The 19,987-nt window shown below is 52.9% G+C and overlaps 1 protein-coding gene across 1 annotated transcript in view; it reads right to left on the bottom strand.

Annotated features, from left to right (window-relative positions):
- Nucleotides 1-702: 702 nt before the first annotated feature.
- Nucleotides 703-19,987, bottom strand: part of PLEKHM1 (pleckstrin homology and RUN domain containing M1) — a 40,940-nt gene continuing 21,655 nt past the window's right edge. The window contains 7 exon segments of the mRNA XM_035721193.2: nucleotides 703-3,042; nucleotides 3,856-4,013; nucleotides 4,534-4,597; nucleotides 9,460-9,653; nucleotides 12,647-12,792; nucleotides 15,007-15,927; nucleotides 18,628-18,898. Of these exon segments, the coding sequence (XP_035577086.1) occupies nucleotides 2,931-3,042; nucleotides 3,856-4,013; nucleotides 4,534-4,597; nucleotides 9,460-9,653; nucleotides 12,647-12,792; nucleotides 15,007-15,927; nucleotides 18,628-18,898 (1,866 nt within the window). The 3' untranslated portion in view covers nucleotides 703-2,930.

The raw sequence follows: 19,987 nt of genomic DNA, 5'->3' as shown, positions 1-19,987 counted from the left end.
AGGCCTCAAACCCAGTTCCTTTTGTCTTCTCAGAGCCCACTTCCTACTGACCTGGAGAGACTTGAGGCCCCTGAGGGAAGCTGGGGCTCAGGGGATGTGCAGAAGGTGCTCCCCCAGGGCCAAAAGGCATCTTCAAGGACAAGGAACTGCAGACAGAGCAGAGTGTTTCAGTCACATTTTCCCACAATCTGCCTTCCCTGGAACTAGTCTGTTTCCTTCTTCTGGCCTCACCACGGGCAGTGGTGGGCTTCTCCTGGCACTTAGAGGAAGGTAGTGGCCAAGTCTAGGCCACTGGGATCCCTGATTCTGGTGCTGCTCAGCCTTTTCTAAGCCCCCCTCTTGCCTTGGAAAACCCAGTAGGAAATAGTCCCAACATTCTTCATGTTCCAGTGTCAGGGCTCTGTGCTTTGACAGGCACAGGGAAGGTGCCACTCTGGTGGGATTTCAGGCAGCAGCTTCATCTGTTATGCATGAGTGTACGTGAGGAGACCTCCAGCAAGGCCCCGAAATCTCCCCCTGGCTCCCTGGCCAGGACTCCTAGTGGCACCTCTTCTCCCCTGCGTGCCCGCGCCCCTTGCTTGCAAATGTTTACTACCAACCCTCCCTCTCCAGGCCTCCCCAGCTAATGAGGGGGGGCATCCAACCACAGGATGGCTGGTGGCCTCCCCCAGCCAGTGGCAGCATCAGGATTCAGAAGCAAGATCACAGGTGAAAAAGATCAGGTCTTTACTGCAAAATCACCCAAAATGCACACAGTAGCAGTTCCTTCCATACATTGCAAAGCGCTGTTCAGGGCCAGCGTCCCCCCCCCCCCCCCCGCTAGAAACAGTTTATTGCATAAAATGGCATTTTAAAAATAGTGTGGGCACCACTGAGGTTCACATCAGCTTTCCATTGGAGGTGAGAGGGTAAAAGTCAACTCATTTGATTAGCAGCTTTCTGGTGCTGGGGAGAGGGTCAGTTCTAATGCTACTAGTCCCTGGGAGGGCGGCGGCGGGGTGGATACCCAACCTAAGCAAGCTCCCTAGGGCCTCACTCCTGCTGCCTCCTAGGGCACCTTCTGGTGCACATAACATACTCACGGGCCTGAGGAGCCAGGGCTGGGCCTGGGCAGCACTGCCCACCCCAGGCCAGCCCCTGTCCACTTGGGGACCTGGGGCACCTGCAGCTCTGCTTAGGCTGGGTCTGTGGGGGAGCATTAATGCCGGCTATGGGGGTGCAGGATGGGGATAAGGACCCACTTTCCCATTTAGGAGGCTTTGGCATGCTGGGCCTAGGTGTGCACCATCTTCCGTGCCGGGGACAGAGAAGTTGTGGGGCAGCCCCCTGTTACAGGCACCCCCACCCCCCACCACCTCCTCTGTTCTATTGCACAATTTATCCAGCTTCACAGGGCTGGGCAGGTGACTCAGCAGCCGAATCACCCCCAGGGAGAGGTGGGAGTAGATTCAGCTCTTTACAGTGACAGGCAATCTCCACCTGAGGCCCCCAATTCAAGCTGAGAGCAGAGAGGATGGCCAGAGGACCGAGGGCCGCGGGGTTGGGGTGGGGGCTGTGGGTCCAGGAAAGATGGGATAAGGCAGCAGAGAAATCAACCCCCAAACCCCAGGGTCTAAAGGTCACTTTGAAAACAATGGCAGGCTCCTGCTCTACCCCAAGACCCCCTTGAAAAGGCAATCATGCTCCAATGACATTTTCCGGTCTCTGGTAGGGCCCCTCCTGGGCCAGTCCAGCAAAGCTTTGTGAATTCATGGCTTTGTAAACTGAGGCTCAGTGTCCTTCCAACAGGTGGCTGCTCCCACGTGTCCCTGTGCGTCTCTGCAGCAGGGCCGGCACTCTTTGTGGAAGGATGGGGTCACCACTCCACAGTGCGGGGCCTGGCAGTCCCGATGCCCGAGGCTGGCCGCTGGCCTGGGCTTGTTGCCCTCTCTGTGGGCCCAGCCTGCCTCTGTTCCCACAGGGCTCAGTCATGCGGTGGGGGAACAGGGCGAGAGTATGTCTGCAGCCGCCCCCGGCCCATCTGGCTGCGGGTCTGTGGTAGGATGGGATGGCGAGGGGCTAAGGGGTAGGCAAGATGACCACCCTGCCCTGAGCCAAGAAAGGCTCAAAGTGCTGACAGTGCGGGTTCCAAGTCCCTCCCTTCTCCCTCAGGGACCAAGATCCCTAGCTACACGAGAGCTGGGGGGCTCTGACATGGAGAAAGGGGATGGGGCTTCCAGGTGAGGTGGACAGGGCAGGGCAAACAGAGGGAGAGGGAGAGGACGGTCATCGAGACCCATCCCACCAGCCCCCGGGCAGTTTGGCACGTCATACTTGAGCTGTGGGCAGTGAGCGCCCGGTGTAGGAGAAGGAAAGGCACCCAGTCCAGCTGGCAGGCTCTGGCCCAGCAGTGGCCTGCCTGTCCAGCCGCCCGCCTGCCTGCGGGCCAAGTGTTCCCACACATTTGCTCAGCATGAGAAGGCCTGGATTTCTTGGGTGACTTGTGTAGGGTCAAGAATAAAAAAATATTTTCCGTTGAAATATGAAGGGGAAAAAAAAACCTGCCTTAAAAAACTAGACCTTTTAATCAGGAATGTGGAATTGAGAATGCGCCCAAGTCTTGTTTCCACAGTGTTTGAACAGCCCTGATGGATGTGCCATGTCTGTGAGGTGAGCTGGGGCCTGATTAGTGCAAAGTTCCCCCTCCCTGCATCCCCTGGAATGGGGGCATCTGATGATGTCCCCATGTCCGGGAGCAGACAGGTGGTAGAGGGACTGGGTGACATCATCGAGGGCTTCCTCTGGTAGGCTCGTGCTCTGGTCACATCGGAGTCTTCGTGACAGGGGAGACAGCTGTGACACCTTGAGAGGATCCAGACTGACGCCAAACCCAGCTGAGATGGGTGAGCCGAGCTGCCACCCCGCAGCCTTGGTGGGGACAGCTCGCTGACTTAGGTGAGAGTGCTCTGTTCTTGGTACTTGCGCCGGCGGGCACAGCGGGGGCAGCCCTTCTTCACCACGGCCTGGCAGCTCTGGTGGAAGACGGTCTTGCACTCGCCACACCTGGGGGATAGCAGCAAGCACCGCCTGTGCCATGGGCCGGGGGCTGGCCAGCCTTCCTGACCAGAACCCGCGGGGAGGCTGAGCGGCTCCCGCCACCCAAGGCACCTGTGCGCTGCCCCTGCATGGTCAAATAAAACCTCGCGACAATGCTTACCCTCCTTCACACCACAGGCACTGCTGACACTCTCTGCTCAAATTCACTTTTTAAGATGCTGCTTGAGACTCATGACATGACTTCTTGCCTATGTTGAAAACCCTCTGCCGTTTAAAAAACTCAGCCTAGGGGCTGAATCTAGGCCATGAGACACCTACTGAACATGAATGAATGCTCCCACCTGCTCAGTTTTCCCCTCCCACACGGGCTGGAATGGAGGTTTGGTGGATGAATTTTTCCATTTAGAGGCTTCTGATAATGAGTGATAATCGGGTAAGATCCATCATTACTGCAGGAGAGAGGCAGGCAGGTACCACCCACAGGGTGCCCACTTTGTGTCTGGCCTGTGCCAATGCTCCGGGGCAGTAACTCATTCAGTCCCTCCTCACCCTGTTTGTAGATGACAAAACTGAGGCCCCCGCTCAAAGAGGCAGCAAGCCACCTCCTCTCTAGGGAGACAGACAGCTTCCTTGATCTAGGCAGGGGCCTTTGGAGGGCTCTCTGAGCTGGACCGGAGCCTCCGTGACTGCTCAGGGCATCGGTACCGGCACAGACAGGGTGTCTCTGTATTTCTGCACAATGGCACTGGGCCTGCCTTCCTGGATAGCTGGGGCCAGCTGTGGATAGGGGTGGGGTGGCAGGCTGGGTGTCCCGCATACCTGACTGTGGTGTCAAACTCGAAGGGGAAGATGATGTCGTGGTGATGGCAGATCTGGCAGATGAAGCCACGCTGGGTGCACAGGTCACAGTGGTAGACGTGCTGGGAGGCAAATCCAATCAGGGTGTTGAGGAACCCTTCATACACTCCGTCCGCGATCTGTGGAGGGCAAGTGCAGGCCGACAGGCCTTTCGGGTAGCTGTGCTGAGGCTGAGGCCATCTATAAAATGTGGCTCCACCTTGCCTCAAGAACTCCTATTCCCAAAGAGTATCTTCCCACTTGGGCAAGAACCCCCCCTCCCCGGTCCAGGCTGAACAATGCAGGTGTACAGCTCCCCCACATGGAGGTCACTGGGGGTAACCGGCTTAAGGATGAGACCCAAATCCACAGTGCCCTCCCTGAAGGAAGGAATGTCCTCAACTTTCAGGCCTGGGGCCTCTCTTCCTGCTGCCCTCTAGCTGGGGACGAGGCCAGAGGCAGGGAAGGGGCCAAGGCGCTCCTGTTCCCCAGGCTTTGCTGGACTGCCTGCTAACTGCAGGGGGCTGGCGCTCAGTCACCGTCCAGGAATCCTGGGACAGCCAGACACATAGTCTGAGGTGCTGAAAAGCTGCAGCCACCCCTCCCGTCTGATGTCTCCAGGAATGAGGCCCCTCTGGGGGTAGAGAAAGGCATTCTCACCTGCTGGAGGTCGGCAACACTGTACTTGTGGGGAGACTCCAAGAGGTAATTCCTGTGGTTGAGCCTTCAAACAAAACAGAAGAGGCCCCTTATAAGGGTTTCCCGATCTGGGGCAACCTGTGTTTGTTTTCATTCCTTCAGCTGCTCACTGGGTATGAATGCCTGGCCAGGGCGGTGCCTAAGAGCGCGGTCGGGCGCCCGGGTTGGGGATCTGGTCTTCCAGGTGACCCAGGGCAAATTACTCAACATCTCTACAACTCAAGCTTCCTCACCTGAGAAATAGAGCTCTTTGAGGATTAAATAATTTATTTAAAGCATTTGGCATAGTGCCCAGCACACAGTAAAAAACGAATGATTATCAGCTAGAGTTGATAACACTGTATCGTATAACTGAAATTTGCTGAGAGTAGAACTTAAATGCTCTCACCAAAAATCTACACCTAAGTAGTGAGGTGATGGATGTGTGAATAAACCAGATGGGAGGAACCGTCTCACAATGTATATACATACACCAAATTATCATGATATCCACTTTCAACATGTTATAATTTTATCAGTTATGCCTCAATAGAGCTGAAGAATATTCCAAAAAAATTTAAAGGTTATAAAACATAGAACGTCTTTAAAAAAATTATAATGAGGAGGAGGATGACCAGAGCCAACATTTATACTGGGAACTGGGCTTAGAGGTTTATATCCATTAACTCATTGCACTGTCCTGTGAGGTTGGTACTCTTATAATCCCCACCTCGACAGGAGAGCTGGAGACCTGAATGCAGAAGTCAGCCTCTGGAGCCTGCACCCTTATCCATCCCAGTGAATGCCTGAAGGTGTTAGCTGTTGTCATTACTGCCACCATTCCATACTAGGGACAGTGGGACAGAAATGCATAGGAGGCAGCCTCTGCCCCCCTATAGCCCCTGGGCAAGCGGAGGGACACAATCAAGCATCCAGTTTCAGTGCTATGTGAGAGTCATGGCGATGTGGTCTAAGGAAGGCAGATCCCATTTCACAGTGGGGTGGGGCATGGGGGAGACACGATGAGGGTGGCTCTACTTTCAACCTCAGTAGTGGCAGAGATCTGAGGGGTTCCATCCTCAGGGATAGAGAGTAAATGGCTGCAGAAATCCCCCTGGGACACCACCTGCCTGGCCTTGCTATGTGTGCCTGTGTGGGGGCTGGGGTTGGGGAGAATGCTCCAAGCCTAAGGCAGCTGCAAACCTGCCCCAGGAGCATCTGGGATGGGGGCTTGGCCATGCTCCACCCTATGGCCTCAGATGTGATCTGGAGAAACCTGGAGCAGGGTGACAAGTCCCACCAAATAGCCCGGCAGGCCACGCTATGCCACGAAAGGTGAGGACACTACTGCTCGGTTCACCATTCTGGTTTCCCCAGTAAACTTCCAGCTTTCTGGGAACAGGAAGCCGCCATTTATCACCAGGAAAACGCAGGGGGCGGGGGGCGCACAGGCCGTCCCTGAACTGGCAGGAAGGGTGGGGCTGATCTGGATGGAGAGTCATCTCTGTCATCCCTACACAGTCATGGAAGCCCTGGGGACCAGCCAGGCACAAGACTCTCCCTGCAAGCCACTGTACCCTGGGCCTGCCATACTCTCAGTGAGGCCTCACAGTTGCTTCCTCCACAGTACTCAGTCCAAGCCACAGGGGACAGAGCACTGGCCCAGGGGTCAGATGCTACTGCTGTCAGGAGAGAGGTCTACACCCTAGGGCCTCTCTAGGCCTCTGTTCTCCACCCCACAATCGGAAAGTCCTTTCTGTCCTCTCCTGGTGTGAGGCTGGAAAGGGGCCAGAGAGATCTGTAGGGAACTCGGGAAGAGAGAAAACAGAGGCGAGGTTGCCCCTTTATCCTGTAACCAGTGATGAGGTGGGAAAGGGCGCTGGCAGGGCTGGCAGGGTGGGCAGGGCTGGGTTCCAGGCCGAGGCTCTGACTCCTTTGAACTTAAGTGCCTTCTCTGCCCACTCCTCCAGGGCGTTTCTAATGGCTCCTTCCCAAGGGCAGAGAGGGAGCTCTGAGGCTTCTCTGGCCCCTGGAGATGTGTCCAGGCCTGTCTGAGGATCTCCTTTCTCTCAGAGAGCCCAGCCAGAGGGCTGCCACTAGCAGAGGGGAAATCCTCCCTGACTTCACCACTCATACTCAAGGCCTGCCCTTCCTTCTCAACCATTCCAGTCCTCAGCCTCCACTCTGGCCAACTCAGGCCAGGCCTCCTCGCTTCCCAGGGCTAATTACTACATCGGCCTCTGTGCCCCCACTACTGCCAAACACAAACACATATTTTGTGTTTAGGTAATCTCTACACCCCATGTAGGGTTTGAACTCACAACCCCGAGATCAAGAGTTGCATGCTCTACTGACTAGCCAGCAGGGCACCCCCTAAAGTGGCCTTTTGTAGACCCTGTTGAGAACATCCCTTCAAAGGGCTCCCTACTGCTGGCAGGATAAATCCAAACACCTTTAGTGTGGTACCTGGGACCTTTGAGGTCTGGCTCCTGCACCCACAGTCCAGCTGCACTGAACCCCTTCAAGGGTCCCGATGAGCCACAGTCCCATCCCTTTCCATATCACAGGTCCCCTTTGAACTAGGAAGGCTGGGCCCTCCCTTCCCCTTTCTTCTCCTAATTCTTTTGCAAAATCCCAGTTCACTACATGCCTGTGTGAGGACAGAGTTCTGGAAGCATGCCCTAATAGGACTGATGGTGGTGGGATTGGAGGAAGGGTGATTGGAACTGCCTGCTGGATTCTTTTATGCTGAATATTGACTGACTTTGCAAAGAAGAAACACCTTTTTTTTTTTTTTTTTAAGGAAAGAAAAGAAGAAAAAATCCTGCAAACCCTCAGCTCCGATGCCATCTCCTCTGGGAGTTTCCTTGGCCCTCTGGCCCTGACGAGGCTGGGTCTGGTGCTTTCGCTCATGGCACGAGCCATACTGACCCAGGGCCATCTGTCTGCCTGTGTGTGTCCTTGCTCAGACTCTGAGCCCCTCACCGGCCCTCACCACAACTCTGGAAGGCCGCATGGGCACAGGGATTATTGGCCCATTTTGTAGACAAAAAAGCTTAGGCTCAGAGAGAAGTAAACCAACTTCTCAGTCACACAGCAAGTCTGAGGCCGGGCAGAGGCTGCTCCTGAGCTCTTTCACTTGCCCCCACGTTGCTTCTAAAATGGGACTTCCACTGACTGAACCTTGCTCTCTCGAAGGCTGGTAGGCTGCACAGTAGGTATGCAGTGCTACTACCCAAGGATGGGAATAGCAGAGGCAGGGAGAAAGGCATGGCTGCCTAGCAGGTCAGCCCAGACAGGTCAGTTAGGTTGATGACCAAGCAATCTGAGCAGGGTGAGTGAGGTAAGTGAGGTAAGGTGAGGTAAGTGAGTAAGTGAGGTAAGTGAGGTAAGTGAGGTAAGGCCTCAGGTAAGTGAGGCCAGCACCCAGGACCACCCTGCAGGTACCTGGTCTGCTGAGGTCTGCAGAATATCCCCTTGACTGGAGGGTGATGACAGGGAGATTTCACCACCCTGGGCAGTGAGGGCAGACTTTCTGGGTCCCAGGATATCAGAAAGGAGGGCAGTGAGTGAAGACCCAGGCATCCAGCTAATGATCACGACAGGCAAGGCCTCCCCGGGAAGCAGACTGCTAGGGTCCCTCATGGTGGCCGCCAGAGGGGCTTTCTGTCCTTTCAGGTCCCGTGGAGACCAGGGCTCAGCTGGCTGCTCTGGGAGCCTAAGAGGAACCAGCCTCTCCCTCATGTCTAAGAGAGAGCTCCCTGCAGCAGCCCCCTTGTTGAGAGTCCTGCGGGGCCTATACTGGGCACCACTTGGGGCCTCAAGCAACCATGCAGGAATGGCCCTGGGAGGACAGTAGCCAGGACTCTAGAGCTACAGCCCATCAGAGTGGTGGTCTCTGTGCCATGCCTGTGTGGAGGAGTGGCTGGGGGCACGGGGGGAATGTGAGGGGCTTGTGAGCTGCTCCAAGTGCCCAGACACCCAGCAACAAAGCCCAAGTGAACAGGAGGCACCAGCTCATCCACCTGGGGTCTGCCCTTCTGAGGGCCCTATGGGTGAGGAGGTTTACAAAGGGCCCAGAAAGATCCTAAGTTCATGCTGCAGCACAGCATCACTTCCAGACCCTGAGTAGGTCCCTAGGCTCTGGGGGCTGAGAAGCTTCTCAAAGGACATCCTGAGGGTCCTGCCCCAGTCTTGCCCCCTTCTGAGGATTTGAGGAGGGATGCTGTGCTGGATAGCAACAAAGCAGCCCTGGATGGAGGACTGGGTAGGAAAGGGCCAGGCTACACCGCCCTTGCCTCCCAGCCTCCCAACCACACTCACTTTCCTCCTTGCACCCTCTCTCCATCCAAGTTCTCTCTGTTCTTTCCATGTATGCGGCCTTTGTTCATGGCCTGTACACACTCTTTTTTCTATCTGGATCACTCACTCTTGAGTCTCTTCCCCTTTCTAAATTTCTACTCATTCTTCAGGTGTCACCTTATTTGTAAGTTCCTCCTGGAAGGCTTCCCTGCTCTGCCCTCCTCCAATCCTCTTAAAGTGCTCACAGTGGTACTTCTAAGCATCCTGCCTCCCTCCCAGCTCCCTCCCTGTTGTAGCCAGTGGCTTATTCATCTGCCTTCCCCTCTAGAGAGTAGATCCTAGGTCTGCCTTGCTCAGCGTTGAGCCCACAAGCCTGGTAACTTTGAATGTTCTCAGTAAATATCTGTTGAATGAATGAATGAATGAATGAATGAATACATGAGCAGGTAAAAGCCACTCTCCAAGTATGTGATCATTTCCCAAACCCAATGGGAAAGTGATTTCTGCCCAGCCCTGGCATTTCTCCCAAGAGGGCATCTTGTGCTGGTGCTAGCTGTGTGTGTGTGTGTGTGTGTGCGCGCGCACACGGGCGTCCAGGATGCTCACCTCTTGCTCAGCTCTTTCAGAGCTCCGCTTCGGCACAGGCTCAGGTAATCCCCCAGAAGCTTCAGCTGCTCCCGGCATCGCCCGATGAGGCGCATCTGCTCCACATGCTCATACAGTGAGGCATTCACCAGCTGCAGGTTGATGAGGGGCTGGGCCCGGATCTGCATCAGGAACTTCAGGGCCTGCCGGCAGATCTGGGGCACACCACATAGTGGGGATGGGACAGGATGGTGAGTGCCTCTGGGACGGGCATGGTCTTACCTACTCACTCACCCAGCCACCCAGCTCCAAGGGACATGGTGCCATCTTCATTTTACAAATGAGAGAACTGAGGCTCAGGGTCGAAGTGACTGGGCCTATGTCCATAGCTCAGAAAAGTCAAGATCTGAACCCAGTTAACCTAATGCCCAGACCTATTCTCCCTCCATGGCACCAGCTGCTGCCCTTCTCCCCCTGGGCCCACAGACCCTTCCCATTCTTTCCTGTCTTCCCAGCCCCCACTTTCCTGCCTCATGGAACAGGCACTGCCTGAGGCCAAGGAGGCAGGAACCAGGTGACTGTCTGAGTCAGGCTCCAGCCACAGGAAGCCACAGATCAGAGCCGGCTTAAGGAGGTTTTCCAACTTCCCCAGCTCTTGCCAGCAGCACCAACCCAGGCTCCCCCAAGTCCCTGTGTGGAGGTGAGCGATGAATCCCAGCCTTTCCCAACTGATAGGGTGTTGCAGGTCCCACCCTCAGTCCTGACCCTAATGCCAAAGCCAGTTACTGAGAACCTACCATGTGCCAGACAGAGATCCTCAGCCCCATCCTTTCCTCATGCTTATGACAATCCAATGGGGAAGGTGTCATCATCCCCATTTTATAGATGAAGAAGTGAAGGCTCACAGAAGCTAAAGTGGCCTATCTAATCTACCTGCAGAAAGTGGAGCCCGGGTCTAAACTGAAGTGTGGTCTTTGCACAGATGGCTGTTTCATCAACTAACGAGAAGCCTCTCTCCCCTTCAGTGTCCTCCTCACTGTGACGAGAAGGACGGAGGAGCTGAGACGTTCTTCACCATCAACTTGGAGTTGGGGTTTCAAGTCAGAATTGAATTTGAATCCCAACTCTATCACTTCCTAGCAGTGTGACCTTGTGACAATTACTTAACCTCTCCGTGACTCAGTTTCCTTGTCTGTAAAGTGGGGAAAATAAAAGCACCTCCCTTATGGGATTATTTTGAGTTCAGATAAAAAGAAAATCCATAAGCTCCTGGCACATAGCATATCCTCAGGAATGGGAGCTGCCTTCAGACTCTGAGTGTCCGTGTGGCCCAGCTGGCCCCTGAAGCATCGGGAATGTGACAGGGTCCTTGGGAGATGGTCACACTGGGGGCTTAGGAGACTCTGGCCTCCTGTCATCCAGTTCCACTGCCATCTCTTGCCTTTCCCAGCAACAGACAACTCCTTTTACCATTTCTCAGAGCCCTGAAGTATCAGCCTGTGACCTGATGGGCAGTGGAGCAGCAAAGGCCCGGGGACTCCTCTCAGACTGTTCTTCTCCATATCGCCTGGCCCGTCCCATGACTCGCTTCAATCCTTGGGCGAGGCTCTGATGAAATCACACAGAGGAATGCGTGCTGAAAACTGCCAAGTGCTATGGACAGGCAGGAGCTTCCTGCTCCCCTGGACTGTTCCTGGCCTGTGGGCTTGCAGGAGACAGGCGAGAAAGAATCCCTAGTCCTGCGCTGACATGCTGCCAAGTGCCAGCCAGACCCTGCACAAATGGGTCAGCCAGCGGTAACAGTGAACAATAAGGCCCCTCACCCACGAGCCACCCACTTTCTATTTCGAATGTTCCTGTCTTTCCCAGGCCAGAGATCTCTGAGAGAGCGAGAGCTGGATATTTCCTGATCTCAGACATACCCAGAAAAGTACTGTCATTTTCTGGTAGGGAGAAGGAAGTGGCACAAGGATTGCAGCAATAAATAAGAAGATGGCTTAACCAGTGTCCGGGTGTTGTAAATAGTGAGTGTGTTTTACGGCCAAAGAATGATTTGCATTTGTGGTGGTTCTGAGTTTAATATTCTATGTGTAGTTAGTTAAATACTTACCACCAAGGGCAGGAGTGAGGACAAGGTAACCAACCAAAAAGCCAAAGTGAAGCTACTGTTCTTGGGGTTCCAGTCCCCAGCACGGTGGAGGCTGGGGTGATACACAACCCTTCCCTGTACTCTGAGGACACATCTGCACATCAAGGTTGCTCAGCCAGTTGGCCTGGAGCTTGTGAGAAGCAAATCACTTCCTTATGCTTCTGTGTCTGTCTTAAACAGAAATCTGTGCCTTTGGGGTGAAGCCAAGCTTGTGTTCTTGGAAGCAGGCCCTGACCAAGTGAACCAGGGGCCAAAGGTGTGACAGGCCTCAGGAGAAAAAAAGGGCTCTGATGTAGGGGCTCTGAGAGACTGGGCTCCTGTCTCTGTTAGTTCTTACACAACCCTGAGGCACACACTTATTAATTCCTCTTTAGAGACCAGGAAACTAAAGCTAAATAATTTGCTAATGGTAACACAGTTAGGTAAGTGGTAAGCTCAGGTGTAGAGGAAGAAATGTGAACGATCCTGGGATACATCCAATTAAAAAGCACTTGGTGAACATAAAACAGTACCCAAGACTAAGTGATGCTAAGTCGACAAAGCACGTTATAAAGCGGTATGAGTCCAGGATGATCCCAACTTTACAAACGTATGGAAACAGATCCATGGAAAAGGCTGACTGCTCCAAGGGGAGGTGCAGCTGGTTGGCCAGCCCACCCACCCACCTGTCCATCCACATCCATCCACCATCCGGTTATATATGTAATCTATCCTAATTATCCTTCCTTACCTACCTATCCTTGTCTGTCTGTCTCTCTATCCATCTGGCTGCTGGTACCTTAGTTTTGTCTGTAGCCATGGGGAGCTGCAGAGAATCATCCTTAGACCTCTACCTGAGGATCAAGGCAGACACTGACAGAGCTCTGCTCAAGGCTATAGACCAGCACTGCATTTTTTGCTTGCTGGCTCCCCCTCCATCATGGGGCCTGAACCAGTGACCCAGGCTTCCCGAGAGCCAGCCTCCTTTACAGAGATGAAGAGCAGCAGCAAAGAAGTATGATCATTCGTCTGTCACTTAGCAGCCTTGTGTGGCCACAACAGGCCGGGCTCAGGGCTTACCGGGCGCTTGGTGAGGTCCCAGTTGTGGATGATCCTGGCTGGAATCACCGAGGCATCGTCTTGGTGGCAGATGTCACAGTAATAGAGGCCAGAGAAGGCACAAAGCTTGGGTCGTACAAATGAGAAGCCAATCTGTCGGGAGCAGCCTGGGGAGAAGGACAGTGGGAGAGTGAGCAGTGGCAGGGCCAGAGTCTGCAAACAATGCAGAAGTTACTAAGCAGAAGGACCAACTCTTTAAGGGAAGGATAGATTAAAAAGGATAGAGAGATAAAACACCCTCACTCATACGCACCCCACCAAATAACCCTATTAATTAGTCTTTATAGCAGAACACCATTAGCAATTATTGTTGCCATTTTACAGCTGAAAACATTGGTGCCCAGAATGGTGGAGACCTGCCCAGTCATGGGACGATTACACAGCATAGCTGGGCACTGGATTTGGGTTAGGTTGCTGTTAGAGCCCACATCCTCTTCTGTGTAGCTGTGTTTAGTGTTTCCACTGCTTGCTCACCGGTGCCAACCTTCTGTAGGTCTGCCCCTCCACTGAGGCCCAGAAGTAGAAGCAACCAAGTCTGGGCCTCGGTAAGCAGGGTGGGAGCTGGGGACCTGGGGCTGGCCACAGGGAGTGGGTGGGGAAGCCAGCCGAAGGCAGGGGCTGTCTGGACATTGCCTGGGGCCAGCCTGGAGTCAGAGATGCCTGGCCCCGCAGGATGGTGGTGCAGAGCCCAGCTTCAGCCCCTCTGCTAAAGGTCCTTCCACAGCAGCAGGTAGTGAGAAGCGGAGTGGGGTAGGTCCAGGGTAAAGCAAAGGCCTGGCTCAAATCCTGAGTGCATGCCTGTCTCCCACAGGGCCAGGGGAGAGTCTAGCCTTGGGATTAGAAGGGCCACCTGTTCTGTTTAATAGCTGCCTCACCCTAACCCTTCACTGAATTTTTGCAAGGTTCTGTTTCAGTGTCTATAAAAGTCTGCTGTTACTTGCTTTCCTGTGGAGAGATCACAAAGTTTAAATGAGAGGAGATTTTGAAAGTGCCTTGCAAACTATGAATACAGCCAAATGTCAATGGTGGGTATCTGCTTAGCCACAGAGCTGTGCTTGCAGCAAGAAGGAAGCCCAGCTCCTCAGATTCAGTCTCGCCCCACGAGCTGGCAGGTGACAGGCACAGTAAGAGCCGCCCCCTGCCAGCATTCACACCCACTGGGGAATTCTCCTCATAAGCCTTGGGGTTCTGGCCTTCACCCTAAGCCTAACACCCACAGGCTGAAGGTACCGAGTGCAAGTGTTAGGGGTTTGCAGGGGGAGGGGGTGATCTGGGACTTGAAAATGTTTTCTGCAGGAAGAAAACCGACCACTTCCTTCCAGATGCCTGAAGCAGACTTTCCTCTCAAGTCCCACAGGCTCTAGCCAACTCTAGCCTCAAACCACTCGCAGCCATGTCTCCTGTTATGGCACTCTGCAACAGGGCAAAGTTTTCATGGTTCACCTGGAGAACCAAGGTGATGGAAATGGGTGTCTGGGTCCCTGTGGGGGCCTGGCTGGAGCAAGGTTCTGGGACTGTCAAGGTCCTCATCTGGCTCTACCATGGGAAAGGTATCGTGAGGAATAAATGAAATAATCCAAATAAAGCAGCTGGCCCAGTGCCCCCACAGGCGAATCAGATTTAATGATGGCAATAATATAGCAAGTGTACTGACTTAGAATAATATCTATAATATATTCTTAAGTAGAAAAAAAACCAAGTTGCAGAACAGTATAAATAGCTGTGCTGTCTCAAACAGTGGCCATAAGCCACAGGTACCCATTTCAGTTTAAATACCTTTATGTTAAAGTGAAAATTCAGTTCCTTCCATCATAATAGCTACATTTGAAGTACTCAGGAGCCACATGTGGCTTGTAGTTACCATAGTGGACAGCATAGATCTAGAACATTTTCATCATCAGAGAAGTTCTGTTGCACAGAACAGAGTAGCATGAGCCCATTTTTGTAGCTGAAAAAGATTGTGTGCACTTGCAAAAGCATGCAGAAATATTTGGAAGGATGCCATGTCCCTGCTCCAAAAGAAGCTAAGCATATGGTAATATGATAATGAAAGGGTGGAGACCAGAGCTCCCTGGATGGAACTCCCTAAGCAGAGAGCAAGCAGCACTTTGAAGAGCTGCCACCCACAGGTGCCAACCCTTGGCAGGGGTGCTGGCCTCCGTGGGTGCCGGGGAGAAGCAGGGGCAATTTGCCGCAACATCCCAGGGGTGGCGTGGGGGCAGAGGTAGAAAGCCAGGAAAGGGCAGAGTGCCTAAATTAGAAAGCCGACTCGAGGCAGAGGAGGTGAGTGCACTGGGGGTGGTAGGACGGCAAGCGGGCACCTGCACAGAAGCAGCCCTGGGAGTCAAGGCCTTTCTCCATGGGGATGGCCACCAGGTACTGCAGTAGGAAGCCGTTCTCCCTCGTGGCGAACTGCAGCACCTCCTGACAGTTCTCGTCCAGACTGCCGCCCAGTGTCACCGCCTCCTCGGCTATCTCCAAGTAGGACGCCAGGACCTTGCGCACCAGCTCCCTCCATAGAGTGGCCTCCTCAGCATTCCCAGCCTGCAGCTTCAGGACAGCCTTGGCCGTGAGGATTTTGAAGCAAGATGGGCCCCCAAGGCTCGTGTCTGGCAGGATATCTCGGATGGTCTCAATTCCATGACTGTCACTTAACATCTTCTCATTGTTTCTCACTCGGAAGCATTTCAGAGACTCCAAGGATAGGGAGAAAATATAGGGCATCCAAGTCCTGTCAGTGTACAGGTACAGAAGGGATTCTTTAATAGCATCTGGCTCGGGAACTTGGGCAGAAGACCAACAGAACTGTGTGCCCTGGAGGGTTTCAGGCTCGGTGAGCAGGTCTGGGCGGGAGGGGAGGCCACCCTGGGGGGTGTCTGGGGGGTCCTCAGGCTGCTCTGGGTACTGGATGTTCACCCACTCATCCTCCTGCTGGGGCCGGCACTTCTGCAGGGCCTCCCGCACCCGGTCCAGCCAGTCCTCAGCTTCATCCTGGGAGGAGGCCCGCAGTGCCAGCTTCCTGCCAGAGAAGACCAGCTCAAAGCGGCCATCGCTGTGCGCCGGCCCCACAGACTCACAGCGCAGCAGTGAGCAGTTCTCCACGCAGGTGCGCTCCTCGGTGTTCAGGTAGAGGCGGAACTCCAGAGGGGAGAGCTCGCAGAAGAGCTCCTTCCAAATGCCCATTGCCCCTCGCCGCTCCACGGTGCCCAGCTTCATGAGACCCCGGAATGGGTTGGACAGCCCTGGGGGCAGAAAGGGGCACTTTAGACAGTGGGCCATCCCTCTTCCTCCTGAGGCCCTGCAGCGGTGTGGACAGTGGCTGCCACCAGAATAAATTTGAGCACTTTCATCCCGTCCTCACCCTCAGCTTGTTGACCTTGTTTCTGAATTGTTTATCTGAGACAAAAAAACACTCAAAAGATGACCTCCACAGACCCCTTGCTACAGCATCTGTACCCACACTCTGACATCCCCATTGTCACCAGAGATGAACTGACAGCTCAGTCTGAGGCCAACCCCTCTGTTTGATTGAGCAGAGGACCTCCGCCCCCGCCTATTCAGGGATAAGGGCATCTCTCCAGCAACCCATCCTCCCTCTCCCGTGTCACTGCTTTCTCCCTTCCCTCCTGGATCATTCCCACCAGCACACAAACACACTGTTATTTCTGCCATCTTTAAAAATAGCCTTCTTGACGGCCCTCACATCTCTAATTACCACCCTGTTCCTTCGTCCCCCAAGGAGGTATCACAACGATCTCAAGTTCCCCAATTCCCATTCCATCTTGAATCTGTTCCAGTCAGGCTTCTGTCCCCTCCTTCCACTGAAACTGTGCTTGGAAAGCCCCATGCCCTCCTGGTCACCAAATCTAAAGGCTAATCCTTAGTCCCCATCTGGCCTGACCCATCAGCATCACTGGACACAGCTGAGCCCTCCTTCCCTCATGAAACACTTCCCTCACTCGACCGCTGAGGACTGCCACTATGGGTCCTCCTCTGCCCCAACGGGCCACTCTTCTGTCCCCTGGGCTTGCTCTTCCTTCTCTCCCTGACATCTCAACATTGGAGCACCTTAGAGCTCAGCCCTGGGGCCTCTTCTTCAGCGATACCCACTTCCTACATGATCTTACCCACATTCAGGGCTTTATGCCAACAACGCCCTGGTTTTTATCTCCAGCCTGAACCTCGCCCTTGAACCTCAGATTCAGATCTCCACCTGCTGTGTGTACGTCTAATATCTAGCATGTAATATCCCCTCAAAGTTAACATGCCCGAAATGAATTCCTGACCCTCCCACTGCAAGCCAACTTCTCTCCCAACATTCCTCATCTCATAAATGGCACACTGCATTCTTCTAGCTGCTTGGGCTAAACACCCTGCAGTTATCCTTGATTCCCTTTCTTCCACACCCCATCTCCAGTCTATCTGCAAATCCTGCTGGCATAGCCCAGAAACCCCATTTCTTACCACCTCCATAGCCACCATATGGGCTCAGCTGGCCATCACCCCTGGCCTGGCTTATGGTGAGAGCCTCCTGACTGGTCTCTCTACCTGAGGTCCTTCAACATATGAGCCAGGATGCCCCCCCCCTTAAAGGAAGTCAGACCATGTCCCTCTGCCCCGAACCCTGCAATGGCTGCCATCTTCCTCAGAGCAAAAGCTAATGGCCCTTCTGTGGCCCGAGAGGCCCTCTGTCACTTGGCCCTCATCTCCTCAGTTTCCTGGGCATGTGCCCAGCACAGGTGCTTTGCATTTGTTTCCCTGCTTGAGACACACAGGTCGCCCCATGCCTTCTTCCCTCCCTTCCTTCACATCTCCTCACATGTCACCTTATTTATGAGGACCCCCTTGGCCATCCCATATAAAATAGTATACTCCCCATCTTGGCACTCCCCAGTTTACTCTTCTCCATGGCAATGATTATCACCAGCCCATACTGTACCTTTACCTGTTAATTTTCTTATTTCCTGTCTCTTGCACTAGGACAGAAGTCTATGAAGACAGAGACTTCATTTCACTTCCTGCATGTCCCCAGCACCTAGAACAGCCTGGCATATCACAGATAACTATCTGCTGAATGAGCACATGTAGAAATGCTCCCTGTTTCATAGGGGGTCTGCCCCTAACCGGGGATCCGAAAGACACGTAGTTTTCTCTCTCCCAGCCTGGACTAGCCTTGGAGATTTCAAACAATTGTATAGGGTCTTCCTACCCTTCAGGGAACCTGACAGCCTAGGTGTGAAGCACATTCTCTGGCATGGTTACAATTACCACATGGACATAAAGAAAAACCTAAAAGAAGCCAGCATGGAGACCAGGGCTCTACCCATACCCCTCAAGCCAGGAACCTGGCAAGAACTGTCTGTTGGGTCACTGCAAACACAAAACGAAGCGAGAAAGAGATGGACTCTAGGACTCCAGGTCATACTTTTTTGTTTATGCGGATTATGGAAAAATTAGGTTATGGTTATTGAACGCATTCTAGAATTTCACAGGGTATCACTGTAAACAGCACATAGAGGACACTAACTAGAGCTGATAACACCCCACCAGAGCCATCAAACAAGCCAACTAAGATGAAGGCCTTGGGAAGGGACATTGAGATGCCTTCAGGAGGCACGGTTTGCTCTAGGCTCCAGGTAGAACCCAGAATTTTGTATAATCATATGACTTCAGGGGAAAAGTTTCAATATTTCAATATATGAAACAGGTTTTTGAGTATTATTTTGTCGAGATATTATGAGAAAACGTAGTACTTCTCCTGAAATGCTTTCCCGAATTACTCAGCATGGGTGCTCCATATTACATTTGGGGAAGAGGTTGTGCTTGTAAGGAGAAGACACCCCCCCCCCCCCCAGCTGGTAATGGATAAAGGGCCTTTAGCCCTGCTCTCTGGAAGGCCCTGTGCCTGCAGTGCGAGGTCGCAGAGCCCTGCGGCCACCTACCCATCTGCCGGCGGTGCACAACCCTGAAGTTCTTATGCTCCTGTGCAGCGGCTGCCTTGCTTCTCCTGCTTCCTGGGGAAGGCACACAGGCTTTGTCTAAGGATCCTGTGGAGAAGCTTTTCCTTGGTCCTTGGGAACAACGCCTGAGGAGACTAGGCCTTGACTCGGGCGACCCTCCGAAAGGAGCCGCAGAGCGCTCTGAGGGGCTCTCTGTGGGAGGCTCTTGGGGAGGCCTGTAGAAATCATCCTCTGAGATCCAGCTCTTGTTTTTCTAGTGGAAAAGAGTGAAGACAGAGGTTGTTTTCAATGAACATCTTTATCAAGACACAATTTGCCTATCATTAAATTAATCTTTGACACATTTGCAGTTTAAGAGTTTCAGTGTGTTCACAGAGTTGTGCAACCATCACCACAATCTAAGTTTAGGATGCTTTCATTACTCCAAAAAGAAAGCCCATGCCTATGAGTGGTCAATCACCATTTCCCCTCAACTGCTCCGGTTCTAGGCAAGCAATAATCTACTTTCTGTTTCCATTGATTTGTCCATTCTGCATGTTTCATTAAAATGGAATCTTCTAACACATGGGCTTTGCATCTGCCTTCTTCCCCTCAGCATCAGGTTTTCAGGGTCTGCCGTGTTACAGTAGCTGTGAGTACTTCATTCCTCTTTATTACTAAATGGTATCACGTGGTACAGATGTACCACACTGTTTGCTCACCAGCCGATGGGCATTAGGGTTGTTTCCCCTTTGTGGTGATTATGAATAATGCTGCTGTGAACATTCATATCCAAGATTTTGTGTGGACGTATGTTTTCCCATTTCCTTGGGCACATACCTGTAAGTGGAAGTGATGGGTCATATGGTTAACTGTGTCTAACTTTCTGAGGAATTTTTCTTTCTTTTTTTAATTATAGGAGTCAGGTCACACAGCTCTTAGAGACAAATGAACCTGGATTTGAGATCCTTTTTTTTTTTTTTTTAAATATTTTATTTATCCATTCATGAGAGACACACAGAGAGAGAGGCAGAGACATAGGCAGAGGGAGAAACAGGCTCCACACAGGGAGCCCGATGTGGGATTCGATCCTGGGACTCAAGAATCACCCCCTGGGCTGAAGGCAGGTGCTAAATTGCTGAGCCACCCAGGCATCCCATTTTCTGAGGAATTTTTAAACTGTTTTCCGAAGAGGCTCTACCATTTTACATTGTCACCAGCCACATATGAGGATTTTGATTTTTCCACATCCTCTCTACCATTTTTTGTTATCTGTTTGATTATAGCCATCCTGATGGGTGTGAAGTACCATTTTTTGGTTTAGGCTTGCAATTTCCCCAATGTCTAATGACACAGCAATCTT

This window comes from Canis lupus, chromosome 9 (genome assembly GCF_003254725.2).
Source record: "Canis lupus dingo isolate Sandy chromosome 9, ASM325472v2, whole genome shotgun sequence".
Lineage (NCBI taxonomy): Eukaryota > Metazoa > Chordata > Mammalia > Carnivora > Canidae > Canis > Canis lupus.
Note: the sequence above shows the minus strand (reverse complement) of the source record. Positions and strands in the feature narration are given on the sequence as shown.